Source organism: Haliotis rufescens, unplaced genomic scaffold, assembly GCF_023055435.1.
Source record: "Haliotis rufescens isolate VD_foot unplaced genomic scaffold, xgHalRufe1.0.p SCAF_2, whole genome shotgun sequence".
Classification (NCBI taxonomy): domain Eukaryota; kingdom Metazoa; phylum Mollusca; class Gastropoda; order Lepetellida; family Haliotidae; genus Haliotis; species Haliotis rufescens.
Genome location: NW_025963890.1, coordinates 12,690,309 through 12,711,013, shown reverse-complemented (window position 1 = coordinate 12,711,013; position 20,705 = coordinate 12,690,309). Strand labels below are relative to the sequence as shown.

The 20,705-nt window shown below is 40.8% G+C and overlaps 1 protein-coding gene across 2 annotated transcripts in view; it reads right to left on the bottom strand.

Moving 5' to 3' along the window:
- Window positions 1-2,676: 2,676 nt before the first annotated feature.
- Window positions 2,677-20,705, bottom strand: part of LOC124111593 (orexin receptor type 2-like) — a 74,999-nt gene continuing 56,970 nt past the window's right edge. For both annotated transcript variants that reach the window (XM_046471344.2, XM_046471345.2), the window contains exons 3-6: window positions 8,631-9,024; window positions 7,843-7,984; window positions 5,584-5,702; window positions 2,677-3,747 (exon numbers count right to left, since the gene is read on the bottom strand). In XM_046471344.2, coding sequence (XP_046327300.1) covers window positions 3,584-3,747; window positions 5,584-5,702; window positions 7,843-7,984; window positions 8,631-9,024 — 819 coding nt within the window. In that variant the 3' untranslated portion in view covers window positions 2,677-3,583. The remainder of the gene's footprint in view (window positions 3,748-5,583; window positions 5,703-7,842; window positions 7,985-8,630; window positions 9,025-20,705) is intronic.

Here is a 20,705-nt window from a genome sequence, read left to right as displayed (position 1 = left end):
TACACATGTGCTAGATTATGAGTGAGTATGGTTTTACGGCGCTTTTAGCAATATTCCAGCAACATGACGGCCGGGGACACCAGACATGGGCTTCATACATTGTACCCATGTCGGGAATCGAACCCGGGTCTTCGTCGTGACTAGCGAACGCTTTAACCACCAGGCTACCCGACCGTCCCAGCTAGATTATTAAAATATCAAAAGTGTAACAAACATTAAAGCATTCAGAGATGCAATTTTATTTCACAAATGCTTAACTGCGTCCACATATATTGTATACACATTACATATCCACTGACGTATATATGTACACAGTAACACTCGCATTTGACCAAGACGAAGTCCGTTGCACCTTTTATATAACATTAGGACAACACTGATACAATGTTGATATGATGATTATCTAGATCGATACATGTGATCAGATATATGGTGTAATTGTGAGCTGAATAATCGTTTTGGGAATAAGGTAGGCCTTGGCCACAAAACAAATATGTTTCCACCAAAAACTTCAAATGGTCATATATGTGGCTTGGACGAAAAAGTGTCATGGCCTTGCAGTTACGTGTCACGATAATTTTAGAATCACAGTTTGTTTACATTAAGTGCCGAAACAAGTACGATTCAGCCAAACCCAATCATAAAAGATATTTCTTATGGTAAAGTAGTGTCAAAAACAACTAAAGGATAGTATTGTGAGAAACCTTAAAGTAAGGAAATGCTTCTCGGGAATCTGCGCTTCAAATAAAAACCTGCGCGTTAGCCATTTTTTGTTTTCTTTAGTTTTGAAATTTATCAGAAGTGAAAAAGCGTACTCTGTTATCCCAAAAATAATACGCTTGACAACTGATATTGTGTGCCCAATTGTGTTTCTTAAAAAAATACAAAGCTGTTCCTCCCGTGTCACTTTTATTTTCAATAAAACATTAAAATAAAAACCAACAGCTCTCCTTACTTTTGAGAAAAATGTGCCCGAGAAACATTTGATCTGAACAGATTTGAGATCTTGATATTATTGCTTATGTATGTACTTTAGGTCGTGTATTAAGTATACAAATCTACGCCTAACATATTGCATTTACACGTCAGTACTTAGCAAACTGTGTATGAGATAAATATCTTTTGTACCATGATTTGTATCTGTAAATTAGGATTATTTGAAGTTATGTCAACATTATTATTCCGTGTCAACCGGGTACTAAATATTTGCAGTGACCTTCGTCAACAAGAATGAATTGTTATTCTATACATTCTTATTGCGTGAAAAAAAGTGATTATTTCTAACAAACGTGGTAATATCAATAACAAGACATCTGGAAAATCAACATTCACAGTTAACATACATAATGATAACATTACAATAAATAGCACAATATAACAAATAACAATAGATCCCGTAAACAAAAAAAACAAAACATGTTATCATCATAGGCAAATTGTACACTTCTCCACTTATGTTTCCTTTCCATGAGGAAAATAACATTTAAGGACAACTGTATCGATATACAAGAGTTTAAACGCCATTTAAGCTGTGAAAGGACCTCCATATAAAACATCACAGTTCAAGGTCTGATGTGGGTTCAACAGAGAAACAAATACACTGACTGAACTCCCAAGGATCCTCACACATTTCTACAGTAGTATTATATGTCAAGGTATACATTGTGATTGATGATATGCAATATTACATTGATAACATCTACTCGTCTTTAAATAAGTCAATGATAGTAGGTGAAACAGCGTAGCATGTAAACATCACAGATATGTATCGTGTTCATTCATAATAACACATCCTGACAACCGGTATATATGGGCGAGAGAGAGAGAGTATCAACAGTAGTCCAGTTATATTACGGCGTGTAAAAGCAGGTCTTAGGCGTTGACCACTTTGGTGAAACCCACGAGCACGGATATGGTGCTGAGAAACCTAGAAATATAATCGGGGCGAACTGGGATTCGAAGCCACGATCATAGGTTTCTGGCGAGCCCAAGGGACGCAAATCTGCACAGCGAACTGCGGCGCCTCAGACAACCCGTGTCCACATACAATGATTACGAGTGCGAGAAAATGTGTATGACTTACTATGCTGTTAAACAAACTTTAGTCACTAAGACAGTCTTTCCCTAATAAATACAGTTACTATGCAGGACATAATATCTTTTCGCTGGATCAAATTATCTTTCAAGCTGATTCTAGATCATTAGCTTGCGGGTAGTGTTGTGGACACACTTTTGGAAGTTTTGACTAATAAAGAAGGCCGACATATCCAGTCCCTGCAGCTGTTGCAAGTATGTATTCAATATATCAGTACATTGTTAAATATGAAACTGATCGCGACTTTTTGTCAAAACAAAGAACCTTGTTTGCTTTATTTACATTCATTCCAGAAAAATAGAACCTGTATTGCGAACACCACAATATCTTAGCATGCACAGTAGACGTTGATCATGACATTAAGAAGTATTGTAAGGCTGAATGAAGATTTACATTCTGCCCAATGTGAAGCATATCACTTACATATCCAGACCCGTGAAGATTCCGGGGTAGAATAGGTCTTCAGCAACCCATACTTGCCATAAAAGGCGACTATGCTTATCGGAAAAAGCCGACTAACGGGATCGGGTGGTCAGGCTCGCTGACTTGGTTGATGCATGTCATCGATCCCAATTGCGTGGATCGATGCTCATGATATTTATCACTGGATTGTCTGGTCCAGACTCGATTATTTACAGACCGCCGTCATATAGCTGGAATATTGCTGAGTGCGGCGTTAAACAACATACCAACCAACCAACCACTTACATATTCCTACATTCGTTGATCACACACACGCACACGCGCACACACGCACGCACATACACACACACACACACACACACACACACACACACACACACACACACACACACACACACAGAGAGGAAATGGACTTTTCCAAAACCTTTCAGGCTGTTTCCATTTGCTGGGAATATAAAATTGGTTGAAACATTAATTTACAACTTTATGTGTGTGATTTGATACATTACGTAGTAAGAATATAGTCAGTTTTAAACGACTATTCTCCATTAACGCAACCGAAAGTCAGTGATTAAACTATCGTTCACTGACGTTTTACTCAACCCCTCAACATAAATTTCTGACCTCTTAACGGCAAGATATGTGATGCTTCATCAATACAATCAATGGGATCAAGCGTGAATAAAGTCTGTCCAATGAAGTTGAAACCCCAAGACTACACACGTTACTGACCAGGCCTCTGAGGATACTTCGTCACTTTCAATGTTGCTTCTGGCCTCTGGTCTTTACCAGTTCATGAATGTAGTAATGAACAGTGACGTGTCTAATTGCGCCCTGACAATACAAGTGATACGGCTCTTGCGTCTATGCCATGTGCAATTAACGATCCTATTACGCGGAATCGACTAAAATACAAAAGTCACCTTAGTTTCACGACATCCCAAACAAAATAAGTTATATCATTCAACTAGCAAGATGTCTGAAATCCCGTTATTTAAAAATCTGATAAGGTCTTTGTGTCACTGGTTTACATTCGGAGTTTCAAGCCATTCAGCGCAGAAGTATTCAGTCTTTAAAGCTTGTGAGTGTGACTTCTTCAGTGTGGCAGTTGCTGTAGTTGCTGTTAGAGAACGTCATAGTGAACGTCCCGTCACGTCGACGTGGGTTGGTTTTATACCAAGGTCTCAGGCAGCAGTAGCAAGCCAGCTTGAACTCCTTGCGAAATTTTGCTGAAAGAAAAAAAGTTAATAAATAATGTAAAATAATTGGCAATTTAGAACATTTTCATTTTCATTCAATTTATTTTCATACTTTTGTTTTCACATTCACATGAAGTAGACAATATAAGTTGTAGCAGGGTCACGAGGAGTGCATGGGGTTCCATGCGTCCCGCAGTTGGTTTTATGCCACGAGCCGGAAGCGAGTGGTATAAATTATAACGAGGGGCGCATAAAACCCCATGTTCGTACCCTAGTGATATTGCTATTACGAATTTATCCCACCGACATGTTTTAATATGACACTGTAAAATAATAAAAGCAAATTTAATATTGTTAGAAAACAGCTGTTCGATTGAACTGCAGTTAACTTGTGCTGTGTTTCGTGACTTCCATTGACTCGGAAAAAGTATGAGGCTATTGCTTCAAAGAAGGGGGTATAATGGATTTGTTCTGTCTCTCTGAAATCCCCATACAGCCTGTCTTATTTGAGACGGGGTATAAGGGATTTATTCTCCCGCTGAGAAATGTATTTCCCTCCAAGGCGAGGTTGATAGTCTTTTATCAATATCTCGTGGACAAATCCGATCTCATCATTTTGAGCTATGATTCATAGTATCACATTAAGAAAAATAAAGAAGTGCGTTTTGGGTAAGTGTCCGGAGGTATCCGGAAGGAATCCGAATACCGGAAACTGCATTTTTTTGCTGTGTTATGAACCCGAGAGAAGGTGTGGTCATATAGTTTCCAAGGGAAGGTTCGATATGATGCGTTCTCAGTATTTCCGGAAACACATGAGTTAAGTGTAAACTTTCTGAACAGGAACAGACATAAGATAAGATCTACGAGGCAAAATATTTCAGAATACAGAAAAAAGGTTTGTGGAACGATCTTCATCATTAAACATAAAACGTAATTCAATGCCCCATGCACGCTTGTTTATCCACTAATTGGCCATCATAGGGTATTGTGGGAATACAATGTACACAGGGGAGGAAACTTGAATACAAGTCGGATGTGAAAAAAACCAAAATGACATATCCGATGTCTTCCAATAAAGCCTCAAAATATTTAGGTTCTCCTGGTGCTAAGATGAAGTTACGTCTGATAATACTATTGATTCCGGCTTAATTGCCAGTGTGGCGGATTTACGATTTTTTTCATCAACAAATATCGCATATGACAATTATTCCCCCATATAAAGAAACTCCTGACCAATAACAAGTTGAAACGAATGTCAAGGATTTGTTAATTTTTGATGAATTCTGGCTTGGTTCAACAATATTTATCAACTGATGAAGACGTTACCCGCAATTAAATCCCCGAGAGAGCTCGCTCTTTCATGTTATTATTAAAACATCAGAAACATTTATTCGTTCAAAAAGTTGATTATAACAGTTTTGTCATTCTAATCGATAAAGAGACCAAAGAGGTTTCCGATTCATGAAAGAGAGGAGCAAATGCCAAAATGAAATTTACATATTCCTATATCTCATATGCATAAATGAGTGAGTGAGTGAGCTCTGAACAATATTCCAGTTAAATGACGGAGTGCATATGCATTAATAAAAGTATGACGTTGAGTTCTTAATGTTTTTTTCTCTTTGAATGTGATATCCCTTTTCGTGCAGACACTGACATCTGTAAACAGTTTGAAGTAATGGAGTATTGTCAAAAACTACATAAATCCCGTTTTAATCTGAATGTTGTATTCGTTATATTGACTCTGTGAAATACAAATTTCGTTCCTGCAGAATGTATTTGTTTTGTATGTATCATTATCGCAAGCACAAATGGACTCATAAAATGTTTCAATACACATGTATACAATGCAAGTGTAGAACATACCGCTCATGAAATTGTAGATAACAGGGTTTAGAGCACTGTTGAAGTATGGCAACCAATGCGACAGCTGGCTCTGGACTGCCGCTACATCATTGTTGGTGGATAACAAAATTTTGAAATACCTGAAATAAATGAACAATGCAATACAATTTTGCAAAGATGTGCTAAACGACCATGGCCAGCCATTTCAAAATGTAATTAAGGGTGACATCTACTTTTATTTTCATTACGCAATACCTCTATCGATTATTTTAGTTCACTACGCTACACAACGTTTAAGACAACTAATTTCAGATTAAGGTACGCCTGTACGCACACTTCTTGTTATTTGACTACGCGACCCGTGAAGATTCCGGGGTAGAATAGGTCTTCAGCAACCCATGCTTGCCGTAAAAGGTGACTATGCTTGTCGTAAAAGGCGACTAACGGGATCGGGTGGTCAGGCTCGCTGACTTGGTTGATGTAGTCATCGATCCCAATTGCATGGGTCGATGCTCATGACATTAATCACTGGATTGTCTGGTCCAGACTCGATTATTTACAGACCGCCGTCATATAGGTGGAATATTGCTGAGTGCGGCGTTAAACAACAAACCAACCAATTATATGACGCATCGTTGTGATTAAATGAATTATGTAAGATAAGTATAAATATTATAAAAAAATGAAGCTGAAGTAGAACATAAATATAACCCACGATTGCTATCAGTGTGTTTGAGTAAATAGGGTTTTACTCATATAGCTGGAATATTGGTGAGTGCGGTGTTAAACAACAAACAAACAAAACGATCAGTTGTATCACGGGGCAGCATCGTGATGTGGAAGGAAAGCCTTATTGTGATGCAGGTCTTAGACGTTTACTACTTGCGTGAAACCCACGAGCAAAGGTATGTTGTAGACAAATCACGATCCATAATTAGGGCGAATATGGGATTCGGTCCCACGATCAACGGTTTCTGAAGGTCCTTTGCGACGCAACTTTGCACTCCGAATTGCGGCGCCAAAGACAATTGGGCCAACGCGCCTCTCGGCTGCTATTAGATATTCATGCCAATAATGATATAAGTACATAAGCTTATACTGTTGTTCTTAAATGGTGACAGATTGGTTATGTAAAACATGTTCTTTGACAAGATATGTGGTATCCATGTATTCCAGTATTGACGAAATAGATATTGGACTTTGAAAATGGAGTATGGAAATTTTCTCAGGAAGTTCATGGTTAAATGCCAGCATGAACAATCACTGCTTGTGTCAAAGCATGTGACATCAAATACAGCAGCCAAAAGCCTCCTGAAGCTGCTAAAAACATAAAATCGATACAAAATCAATCTGAAATAAGACCAGAGATGATTAAATCCATTCAACGAGAAGTTTAAATAATGTCAATAGACGATATTATATTGTATTGATCCATGGATTTCACTATTCCACAGAAACATTCCAATAATATTTGACACTTTGTATTTAAAGTACCCTTAAAAACGGCTATACAAATTATGATTTCATATGATCCGCTGTCGGGCTTCCTTCAAAATGTAATAAAATTTGTCAGTAAAATATGAGAATTCGCAAAGATTCATTTACACCTTTAAATACGTCATGGAAATCTACTATGGCGGAAGCCTTTGTTTCCACAACAATAATAGCAATACCACAACAATAAAAGGTTGCGCTGCCTTCACGTTCTGAATGCGAACTCAGTTTACTTCACCTTCGTCTATAATTTGTTGACAAAGCCAGTCATAGGTAATCTTTCTGTATTCATTGAATACAGCACTGGCACAACTGTTTCCTGTTGAAGTCTTTCAAACATTATCACATGCATCTAGTCTCAACATTTGCGTATACCTCATATGCTACAATTACCCATACAAGTGCAATACCGCTCGTCGTTGTTTAAATTACATAGGTATGCGACATGGCTTCAGCAGTGATATTAGTGATTATTAGCAAAGACATATATGCTTTAAAATAAGTTCAGTAGAAAACAGCTTACACCCGGTGTCATCATCGGCTTTGTCCTCATTGCGGCGTGAGGGCGCATGTTTCATTTTATCAATTCGTTTTTATGGACCGCCTTACACGTGATTGGGATACAAATTTGTATGTTAAGATTTCATGACATTGGTCCGACCAGGACTTTCTTTAGGTAATACAAAAGTATCTGCAGTTTCCGATCCGGAAGATTATTTCATCTCGCATCGTTACCTACTGGGACAATTATCTTATAAAATACATGATCGAACAAACATGGCTCACCTTAGAATGTTTAAGATGTGTACAGGCAGGTAGCAGATGGAAAACACGATGACTATTGTGATTAGCATCTTGGCCGCCTTTCTCCGAGACTGGATCTTGTCCTCCTGGCTCTTCCCTTTCCCTTCAATCATCGGTTTCTTGCCTGGCAATAGCAAAACACTCACACTACTGATGCGTATGGTACACGTTACTACATTGTAGTTTCGCAGAAACTTCTCAGTGGCTCCCCGGAGTGTTTGTGTAGCTACCCAGAAGTTTTACAAACATTCTGCGAAGTTCCAAAGTAACTACGAAAACGGTTCAGAGTTTCTGCGGAACTTTTGCGGAATAAAGTAAAAAACTTTTGCGATGTAATGTATCCCCTAATAATTGGCACACTGTCTCATCATGTGAATATACATCTACTGGTATTTAAATGAGATTTTTAAAGTCCTGAAATGATATGAGAATTTCTTTTATAAAACTTTTAATATATTACGTCAATACCTCATAAGATATAGAGATTCTACCTCATGTCTAACAATTTTATCTTGAATGTCTGAAACAAATACTTAAGGTTGAGAATAACATCGAATCTGAAACATATGCTATCACAATATAACGGTATCACATTGACAGCTAACAAATTGGTCTATTTTGCCTATTCCCTAAAGGAGCATTATGTGCGTTGCATCTACACAGAGTGTACATTAAAAAAGGCTTTTGTATAACTATTGCTCAGTTTTAGTACTCGTCTTCGACCACAGCATGCATTCAAAACAATCTGAGAGGATGTATTCATACGAAACCTTTTGAGTACTGCCCCATCTCCGCCTGTCCAGGGATGTCATTGCGCCAGAGTACCACTGCTATGTTGGTATACGTTAGTCCCATCAACACTAGCGGACATACGTACATGACAATTACAAGACTGATCTGGTAAATGATCTGCTTCCATTCCAACCAGGCTGGGGCACACGTGGTCAGGTAAATAGTCTGGAAGTCTCCAGGATAGTTATAGGGGTTAGTCGTAACAACGATCATTTCGGGGAGGGCCACGCCTGCAGCGACGACCCAGATGACGATGATGATGTTGCGTGCCCGGGAGAGGGTGCTTTTGAACGCAAGGGGATGGCAGATTGCGTACCATCGCTCCACAGAGATGGCGCTCAGAGTCAGGACAGACACCGATACTGACACGTTCTGAAATAAAGAATTTACTTTATGACCTTTTTCCATATTATTAACGAAGTTTTACTTTACATACGAGACATGCATGTTTGATTTGAGATACGTGACAGGATAGATTAGATTTTTAAATTGCATTCAATTAACACATTTTACACATTAACTGTCCAGTATGTTCAAAAAGGAATTATTGTAACTTGGACGTGTTTCATTTACAAAACTCTCGTACATTTGGATTTGAGCAAGAGAAAATGTGAAAATGCTAGAAACACATCCAACCGAATGTCGCTGGTATTGCATGTCTTTTGCAAGACAAAAGGAATTTTCGGGATAAATTGCTTCAAAGGTCAGATATCCAATCTCATAGTATTGTCAAATACTTAAAGCAATCTTCGCAAGTTTTGACTGTTTCGATGAGATTTCAAAATGTTTCGCCAAGTAAAAATGACAGATGACGAGCCACTTGAATGCTTGAATCCGGTGCCTCGCTGTGTGACGTCGCCTGTCACTTCAAAGCCCACAGGGACACCATATAGCACGTTATCAACTGCACAAACACGTCAGAAACCTTCCCAGTAATGACCACCAACCCTCAACAACTGCTCGCCAAGTCATATGTGTTCGAACTACGAGGGTTTCAGACAACATCTCTCATAGCCCGTGCCATTCCTGGCAACAGAGGCTTATCTGATATGACTTCCAGCGACGTCTACGCATCTACGAGAACTGCGCGAGGCGCCCAGCCGCACGGCAAATCCTGACGGCACAACGTCTCAAGGTCGACGTCTCCAGTTGTGCTGAAAGCACTTGTGTGGGACGGCACGTCAGTGGAGAATGATCCTGTTCATTCATCCGATGGCAGGACAGGTTCCTGCAGTCGTCACGTTGAGAGTTACGTCATGTATTCTAGAAGGCAATCGCGTCGGAGGCGATGCCGTTGTATGATCTGGGGTGGAATAACGGCTACAGAAAGGACTGAAATTATTGTGATTGATGGTAATGTGAATGCTGCAACATACCGGGATGCGATTTCGTAAACGTTTTACCGATTTTGCAACTGAAAGACCACGGAGTGACGTTGCAGCACGATAACGCCAGACCACATGTTGTGGAGCAGTATCTGATTTCTTGGTTTGTCACCAATCGAACATGCATGTATGTGATGACATGAATCGATATTTGTGACACCTTCCAAATCCTCCAACAGCGTTACAGGAACTTATCCTCCCTCAGATAGGGAATGTCACTCCCCAGGCCTTTCCTCAACGTATTGTGGCCTCGGTGAGAAGGTGTCAGGCATGTATCAATGCATAAAGTCGAAACACTCGCTTGAGCGCTTTCATATGTTACTCAATAACTTATCTTTAGACATAGTTCTTTCAATGTCGGAAAATTCCATCAACGGCATTAGAAGTTTTTTAACGATTCTCTTTTTACCTCACGATAATGTTTTCCTTTGATGATATTTGTAAATGCGCATTCAGAAATACGGGTATTGTGCAGTCAATCCTAAAAACCATTGGCAGGATGAAACTGGGATTAGAACCCACGATTTAGGATTCTAGCGCGCTTAAGAGTCGCAACACTGCACAGCGAGTAGAGGCATCTTAGATGACAGTGCCACCGGTGCACCCTTCAAGGAAAAAAGAAAAAAATCCCTGTTTCACATAATTACCACACATGTCATCAGTGAATGTGCAAAATACCAACATTGCTAGTCAACAGGTGAATTGGAAATATAAAATGTCCTTAAATTCAGAATAAACGAAAATTTAAAATCGTATAAACATACTTAAGATGTCCAGTGTTATTAAAATTAGTTCAGTTATGTGAACTTGGTACGCATCATAATGCTACATGTAGATCATCGTCCACAGTAAATATGGAACTTGGACCATCATGTGGGTATTTTCATATCCGTGGAGAAAACTTATTTTCAATGTGTAAACATTTTCTGTTAAAATTTCATGGGGAAAACGAACGTTTCTACATGAATAGAAGTACGAAAACCTTTCTTCCAGCTCGTCAAAAAGGTGCAGAAAACTACACTCCAAAATGTTCCAATTACGTAACACCACATCGTTTTTTATGAGAAGTAATTGTGAATGATCTTCACTGATAACGCCAGCGAAATCCTGGCAATGTGAGATCGTGCAGTCAACTAATAAGATCTGGAATATGAATGACAAACACGCGGAAAGCCGGTCAGTGATGTAAACACTGTCCATTAGCTTCATGATCCCATGGGCAATGGACCAATTGCGACTCAATTGTAATATTTACCCATGATTTAGTACACACCGTACTGTCATATTATCTTACCGAACAAATCTGCCTGGTAATGACTCTTTCATTATCAAAAATGTGTTCGTGATTCCAGTTAGCTCTGTTCAATGGTGGTCATTATATGTCCTGCCATATGTTGGACTATCCTTTAAGTATTATACGACTTGAATACACAGCTTTATTGTGGCATTTCTACAGTATAAAGTGGTGTTTTATGTAGAGTTAATGTATCATGTTTGAAAAGAAAACAAAAAGAAAACTTATCAGCAAGTGAGTGAGTGAGGTTTCACTCCGCATTCAGCAATATCGCAGCAATTTATTGGCAGGGGACTCAAGAAATGGGCTTCACACATTGTACCCATGTGGTGAATCGCACTCGGGCCTTCAGCGTGACGAGCAACAATTTCAAGGCATAGCTACAACACCGCCCTCAAATAAAATAGCCATTAATAGAGTATGGTCCAATTTTACAGGTAATGCGAGTTGACTTTTACATAATTATCTAGCGTTATGTATCTTGATCTTCATGCAAACAAACCGAAGTAATCTTACAACCGTGTATCGTCATTGTACATCCCTTATCTCAAGGCGGATAGGTGGTTTAGGACAAGTGGGTCTAGCGCTCGCTCGGATATGCTCCCCCCACGAGTAAATTTTGTTATTTTATGTCCCCTTCCTCTACAGGGAGGCGACCGTGGAATGCCATGCGTGATTAATACTTTGGGTTTCCTGGCACGACCGGTTGGACTCTGCGGAGCAAATAATACTATTCATATAATAAGTGATGCACCATCACACATACCATTCATGATATCGTTCCGACATTGGTACAATGTGTGAAGCCTATTTCGGGTGTCCCCCGCCGTCATATTGCTGGAATATTGCTAAAGGCGGCGTAAAACCATACTCACTCACTCACTAATGACATCGTTGTAACATCTCTGAAACCTATTTCGTGACTTCATCAGTTATGTCTTTGTTTGAAAATGACAATATACCAGCTGATTTCATATCAGATATTCTCTTACGAATATCTATTAACAAAAGATTAGTAATATCGTTCCCCCAAGGAATCCCAACAGAGTTCAGACTCTTTGCATCTGAACAGCAGATTGCCATTTGACCTCAGAGACCAAGGCCGCAATAGTAAGAGTCCCAGATATATTTACTGCGTTTTCCCATGGCATTTATCACAATTACTGGCACAGACAGTCCTGTCTAGGATTACTTGTAGGAGCGCATTCCTATGGTAACCAGTCTCTCTCGCGTCTAACGGATATGCATGTGCGGCGGTCTACGAGTCAAGATGCAATCGTGCCTCTTGAAAACAAAGGTAAAGCTTACAGGAAAACCCATACACATACTTGGAGGTTTTCTGTAATGTATTCGTGGCTTGGAAGTCACAATGCGTAAAATATCTCGTCGAGACAACATGCAAAATAGTCTCTGAAGCATATTGCGTGAAATGATCAGGTTCGGCGTGGTGTTTTTCGTAACTATGTAATGAAGCTAAAGCGTTACGTATAATTAAGTTCATTTATGTGTTAATTCTTATTGCAGGAGGCATGTGAGACAAAACTAGAACAAAGAAGTGGATGATGAGTAGTGGATATGCGTGTTAAGAAGTCATTTAAGTTAGCGAGTGATATTCGGTGTAACCTCGCTTTTAACAGTGTTTAACCGTTTTAATGTGAGATGAGGTTCCAAGGGAACGCAGTGTACAGTACCATTGGGATTCGAAAATAAAACCAGACAGTAGACATACCGGCGGGTTGTCCCTCCGTAAGGTTATACTAGTATCTTTTCTGAAATGCCTGATCTAGTTAGTCCAGGGTATTTCGTTGACCATTGGACTTCTTCTCTTCTCGATCACATACAACTTAACCAGTCTTAGGCTTATAGAATATGGCGGAGAGAACGTGTACGTACCTGGGTGGAGGAGAGACGGGGAAAGGAGAGAGTGTGTACTTGCATGGAGGAGAGACAGGCAAAGAAGGGAGCGCGTGCTTGCATGGAGGAGAGACGGGCAAGGAGAGAGCGTTTACTTGCAGGAGGAGAGACGGACGAAGGAGAGAGTGCGTGCTTGCATGGAGGAGAGACGGGCAACGAGAGAGCGTGTACTTGCATGGAGGAGAGACGGACGAAGGAGAGAGTGTGTACTTGGGTGGAGGAGAGACGGACGAAGGAGAGAGTGTGTACTTGGGTGGAGGAGAGACGAGCGAAGGAGAGAGCGTGTACCTGGGTGGAGGAGAGACGGGCAAAGAAGAGAGTGTGTACTTGGGTGGAGTAGAGACGGACGAAGGAGAGAGTGTGTACTTGGGTGGAGGAGAGACGGACGAAGGAGAGAGTGTGTACCTGGGTGGAGGAGAGGCGGACGAAGGAGAGAGTGTATACCTGGGTGGAGGAGAGACGAGCGAAGGAGAGAGTGTGTACCTGGGTTGAGGAGAGACGAGCGAAGGAGAGAGTGTGTACTTGGGTGGAGGAGAGACGGACGAAGGAGAGAGTGTGTACCTGGGTTGAGGACAGACGGGCGAAGGAGAGAGTGTGTACCTTGGTTGAGGAGAGACGGACGAAGGAGAGAGTGTGTACTTGGGTGGAGGAGAGACGGGCGAAGGAGAGAGTGTGTACTTGGGTGGAGGAGAGTCGGACGAAGGAGAGAGTGTGTACTTGGGTGGAGGAGAGACGGACGAAGGAGAGAGTGTGTACTTGGGTGGAGGAGAGACGGACGAAGGAGAGAGTGTGTACTTGGGTGGAGGAGAGACGGGCGAAGGAGAGAGTGTGTACCTGGGTGGAGGAGAGACGGGCGAAGGAGAGAGTGTGTACTTGGGTGGAGGAGAGACGGACGAAGGAGAGAGTGTGTACTTGGGTGGAGGAGAGACGGACGAAGGAGAGAGTGTGTACTTGGGTGGAGGAGAGACGGGCGAAGGAGAGAGTGTGTACTTGGGTGGAGGAGAGACGGGCGAAGGAGAGAGTGTGTACCTGGGTGGAGGAGAGACGAGCGAAGGAGAGAGTGTGTACTTGGGTGGAGGAGAGACGGACGAAGGAGAGAGTGTGTACTTGGGTGGAGGAGAGACGGACGAAGGAGAGAGTGTGTACCTGGATGGAGGAGAGACGAGCGAAGGAGAGAGTGTGTACTTGGGTGGAGGAGAGACGGACGAAGGAGAGAGTGTGTACCTGGGTTGAGGAGAGACGGGCGAAGGAGAGAGTGTGTACCTTGGTTGAGGAGAGACGGGCGAAGGAGAGAGTGTGTACTTGGGTGGAGGAGAGACGGGCGAAGGAGAGAGTGTGTACCTGGGTGGAGGAGAGACGGACGAAGGAGAGAGTGTGTACTTGGGTGGAGGAGAGACGGACGAAGGAGAGAGTGTGTACCTGGGTGGAGGAGAGACGGACGAAGGAGAGAGTGTGTACCTGGGTTGAAGAGAGACGGGCGAAGGAGAGAGTGTGTACCTTGGTTGAGGAGAGACGGGCGAAGGAGAGAGTGTGTACTTGAGTGGAGGAGAGACGGGCGAAGGAGAGAGTGTGTACTTGGGTGGAGGAGAGACGGACGAAGGAGAGAGTGTGTACTTGCATGGAGGAGAGACGGACGAAGGAGAGAGTGTGTACTTGGGTGGAGGAGAGACGGACGAAGGAGAGAGTGTTTACTTTGGTGGAGGAGAGACGGGCGAAGGAGAGAGTGTGTACCTGGGTTGAGGAGAGACGGGCGAAGAAGAGAGTGTGTACTTTCATGGAGAAGAGATGGGCGAAGAAGAGAATGTGTACTTACATGGAGGAGAGACAGGCGAAGGAGAGGGCGTGTACTTGCATGGAGGAGAGACGGTCGAAGGAGAGAGTGTGTACCTGGGTTGAAGAGAGACGGGCGAAGGAGAGAGTGTGTACCTTGGTTGAGGAGAGACGGGCGAAGGAGAGAGTGTGTACTTGAGTGGAGGAGAGACGGACGAAGGAGAGAGTGTGTACTTGGGTGGAGGAGAGACGGACGAAGGAGAGAGTGTGTACTTGGGTGGAGGAGAGACGGACGAAGGAGAGAGTGTGTACTTGGGTGGAGGAGAGACGGACGAAGGAGAGAGTGTTTACTTTGGTGGAGGAGAGACGGGCGAAGGAGAGAGTGTGTACCTGGGTTGAGGAGAGACGGGCGAAGAAGAGAGTGTGTACTTTCATGGAGAAGAGATGGGCGAAGAAGAGAATGTGTACTTACATGGAGGAGAGACAGGCGAAGGAGAGGGCGTGTACTTGCATGGAGGAGAGACGGTCGAAGGAGAGAGTGTGTACTTGCATGGAGGAGAGACGGGCAAAGGAGAAAGTGTATACCTAGGTGGAGGAGAGACGGGCGAAGGAGAGAACGTGTACCGGGGTGGAGGAGAGACAGGTAAAAAACATACCACTGTGGTTATTGTAACACATTTGGTATCAGCACATTGTTCAGCTAAGTACAAGTTTCTTCATGATAAGGACTATATACGTAAAGCCAAAAGCATTTTATAACAATAAAAGTTTTAATATTAATATAATATTATCCTTCAAACGGTGACATAAATTCACTTACAGTCTTTCATAGTGAGAGGATGATCTGGGGTTTTCTTGCCGCGTTTAACAGAATTTCATCATATGGTGTGATATCTAAATACATGTACAGGCCATATGTTTGCACATCTGCTTGGGATTATTTGCGTTCATCCTCGTGATTTAATTATGTATATATATATCACGGTAATGAATGTGCCAACATAATGTGAGATATGGCAAACATTTTGTCAGATATTTACTCAAATTAATGTGCTGCATCGGAACCAGGGAGTCGAATAAAAAGTCATCACATTAAGTCTCATTCATACAAACAAACGCCCTCAAATAAAATGCACAATACTCAAGATCGTTACAATAAACACACGAGCAGCTAAATCCATACATCCTTACCATAATTTCTTTCTAAAAATATAGTCTGTATTGAAACTATAAGATAATCTGGTTACACATACAATTTTATATTGTATGCATCTCTGTGACTGGAACATTTGCTCAAACGACAATTAGAATCATAACTTCGAGGATTGCCTTAAAAAGGGAAACACAATGCCAAATCAGTACAATCAGCTATGGTCTGTATATCTGGCATTAGAAAGGCGAATGAGTTGAGCAGTCTTGATGAAACGAGACACCTATAATAGACGCATATTCCAAAATGATATGCTTTACTTACTGTATACGATCGCAATATTGTGTTATCATGTATATATCCATAGTGATTCGATGACGTCAATTCGGTTTTGAGATATCAAAACGTCCACTTAAGGAACACATCAAATTAGAAAAAGACGTTCGTGTAATATATAGAGGACGAGTCCCAATACTTCGTCGGGAAATAAACGTAGTATCGCGAGAACAAGGGGCGAGGCGTTTATATCCCGATAAAGTACTTGCACAAGTTCTTTATTGAAGGCCCTTGAAGATATCGGGTAAAGATTAGGTCTTCAGGAACCCATGCTTGCCGTAAGAGGCGACTATACTTCTTGTAAGAGGCGAGTAATGGGATTGTGGCCAGGTTCGCTGACTTGGTTGATTCATGTCATCGTATCCCAATTGCGTAGATCGTTGCTCATAGTGTCAATCACTGGATTGTCTGGTCCAGACCCGATATTTTTACAGACTTCCGTCAGTTTTCTGGAATATTGCTGAGTGCGGCGTTAAACAACAAGCAATCAATCAAAGAAATCTAAATCTAAGAGCTCAACAAATACGACCTTTGCACTGTAGATCGCTCAAACTCCACGATTTACACTCTCGAAACAGATTGCACGATTTCATTTAAATTGTATGATTCGTGCAGTCAAGGGCTTCTTGATTTGTACAGGTTTCACGATCTAGAGAGCACGAGATAACTGACCATCCACGTGGCATGTACCATAAGTGGTGTGATGTATTGAAGCTATCAAAATAAAATGACTCTGTAATGTTTCATGCGCTTTGAGGAAACTCTGGAATGTTAGTTATTTGTCTTGATCACACTTTGTTTCAATTAAGCGAAAATATATTTCCATAAATAATAAAATAAAATCCATAAATGATACATGTCATCGTCGACAGTAAAGAGAGATGTTCATATTTATCTTATGAACTGGCAGAAGTAGGCAATTATCACAACATCCACGACTAATCCTCATCATAAGATGTCGATAGGTTGTTGATACGCTCTTGTGGCTGACCCAATGAACGCACACGGAGACAAGTGCCCTTTACCTATGCCAGGATACGATGAACATTGGTTCGAATCCCGGATTTGCCCTAATTAGGATTTCTTCTCTGAAAGACCTATACCTGTGCTTTTGGGTTTCACTGATGTGCACATCGTCAACGATCAGCGTCACATCACATCGGGCGTTACTGGCAAAATGCCGTGCCTTGATATAACTGAACTACTTTTCAAAGCGGCGTTTAATCCCACTCGCTATATTTTTATGCCACGGATAGTGAAGATAACGTGTGCTAGATCCTGCGCAGTATATAGACGGGGAGACCTCTGAGCCACTTCTCTGTACATGATCAAAGTATCTAACAATAACCACGCGACTTAACACAATATGACACGATATCTACAGAGGTCCATGTGACGTGAACTATCCGCTCATCAATATCATCTATGTGCTTGTTCGACTCATAGACCCTTTTAGTCAACGTGTCTGGACAATAATTGCATTTGTGCATCCTTTGCCTAGTCAGTATGATGGATTGGATAGGTCGACATTGAATTATTACAGACAATGATGAGAATACAAGATGTGGGTGACACAGACTTTACTTGTATAGCACTTGACGAGAAAGTAAGGCTATAAATATAGCTGTTTGATGCATCAGTGACTAAATTTCATATTTGAAGTACTTCTTTGGACCAGTAAAGATAGCTGAAGATCGAAATGGAAGGGGTGTAAACTACTTTGCTTTTAAAGGAAAGTTATTTAACTATTTATGGAAAGCGGTGTGGAGAATTGAGCACTACCTAAATAGAAACACTGATACACGTTTGGCTTTGATGTATTCTTTCTTCCTGGGTCAAATGTACATTCTATTAAACAAAATCCGATATTCATATAACAAGCACTATTTGTAAATTCCAGATGTCATCTACGTTCATTCCATTTCAGCCATAGTATTTATCAAATTTTATATATGATATATATATAAAATTACCAAAGTAGATCTACGTTATAATTCAATAATATGGATACATACATTTAATCGTTGATTGCATTGATACCGATTTTAGCTTTGTTACACTGGTCAAGATCTTAAATAAGTGAGTAAGAATATGAATATTCCAGTTAGAATATTTAAGTTTTGACAAAGCAAGCCATTGACTGAAAGCATGTGTAGCGATCCAGACAATCACTAAGGCGGACCCCAGGATTTCTTGCAGTTGCCTCTTACGGCGAATATACATGGGACATATTCTTCCTTTAAATTTCCCATGGGGGTCTTCTACATGTATGGACTGTGAGTGTTGACTTAGGTTTCGCCGTAGTTTTAGCCTTAGATCTTTTTTTGTACGTCTTCATGAAACTTTCTGAAGAGGTTTGCTGAGATTTTCGTAGCTTTTTGTGGATTGCATTTGTGAAAAAGCAGGTTCTATCTAAGACCAATGTATATTCTTCCGTCACGTACGATGTTCGAAACAGTTCTAACGTGAGATGATTACATGACTATGTATAACTTTAACAAATATCAACATTTCCATTCATTTCAAAATCGATGAAAGGTTGAGTACTTCGGCAATTATTTGGTCAGCTTATAATGATGTTTCTTGGAATGGTTGTGGAAACACGCCGCACATAAACCATCAAAAGCATGTTTGTCCATGTTATAATTCATACAAACACGTGAAGACTTTGATTCTTTCGAAAGAATTGTAAAATGTATTAAAAGTCCAAGTTCGAAAAACACTTTGTTTGGTATCTGCATACATGGCTGAAGAATGTGCTACTCGTCAAACGTCGTAAAGAACAGTTTGCAAACATGCTGAAAGGTGGAAGTTTCACTTTCGACTTTCTACAACACAGCTGTGGAAAATGAATGTTTACAAAGAACGGTATTATGTTTGGCGTCACTGTAACATGTTATGTTATGATTGAACATGCCTCTGACGTCGAGTCGCGAAGGTTGTCAAAGAGAAAAGATTAACACAGAAATGGGCTCCTCCAGTGAGACTTTCCGAACGTGCTATATACTACACCACTCAAGAAAATTACCCTGCGTCACTGTGAGCAAAATTACGTTAATAACCACCCACTACATCACAGAAAAACAACATCACACAATCGAATTCGTCTTTTAATAACAGATCATGTGCATACAAATTTGAGTTTTGAAGGTCAGACGGAAGGAGTTCGTGTCAGGTCTACTCCACGACGTCAGGTCTGGGTGACTTAATGAGGAAACGGGCAACCAGAGATACCTGACTGCATAATTGAGTCGATCTACCATCACTATACCCTTTCATCTTATAGATAGTATATTCGTCTACAGAACTGTTGTGACAGGGGGCTAAGAATAATTTTGTTTCTTATCAATGTTGACGTAGGCTGCATAAAAACGCCAAGAACAATATCGCGGATAACACTAATGCTATACAATAAAAGAAGTTCTTAAGTGTTACCGACACTGTATGTATTAGGTGTCACTGTCGGTGTACAAGTATGCAGATTCTTATGCCGTCCGTGGAAAAAAATGCCTGTTACTTGTGAGTTCGGCAGGAATAAGTTATTCATTAGGCAACAACAAACTGATTATTTGTTTGTATAATGACATCATGATTTTGTAGCAAATGAACAAAATGTAAGTGAGAAATAGATTATATTGCCAAAACAAGACAGTTTGATTATGAAATAAGCTCAGCTCGTCATTAACGTATAGTATTATCTAAATAGGATACAATTGTGTGAAGTATAAGATTGGTATGGTCGTCATGCATCTTATTACAAGTTAAGATACGATAAGCACTTTGTTAACTAATACAGAAATCAGTCCTTCATGTGTGTGAATCTAGGAAATTGTCAGCACATGGTTATTTCATACCTAAATGGGAATGCACAGGTATGCACAATGTATATCGTTATCTCGTCGAATCAATAACTTAACGGAACATCAGAAACTGATTCAATTGTACAAATCTAGTGTATGGTGATCCCATCATTAAGTGTTAACATTACTCCGATTCAGTTGTGTGAATAACAATGATGTCTGATGCACTTCCCTATGTAGGCCTATACCATACGTTCCTGTGCTTGCAAGCGATCAGGTGATCATTTGACTTGCCTTGGCCTATGTTTGTGACGGGTGCCACCCTTGGAACAGGATGCCTCACCTTTTCGCAAAATACGTGCCATCACTAATACATTATGATTCATAAACGCATCTATTGGCAA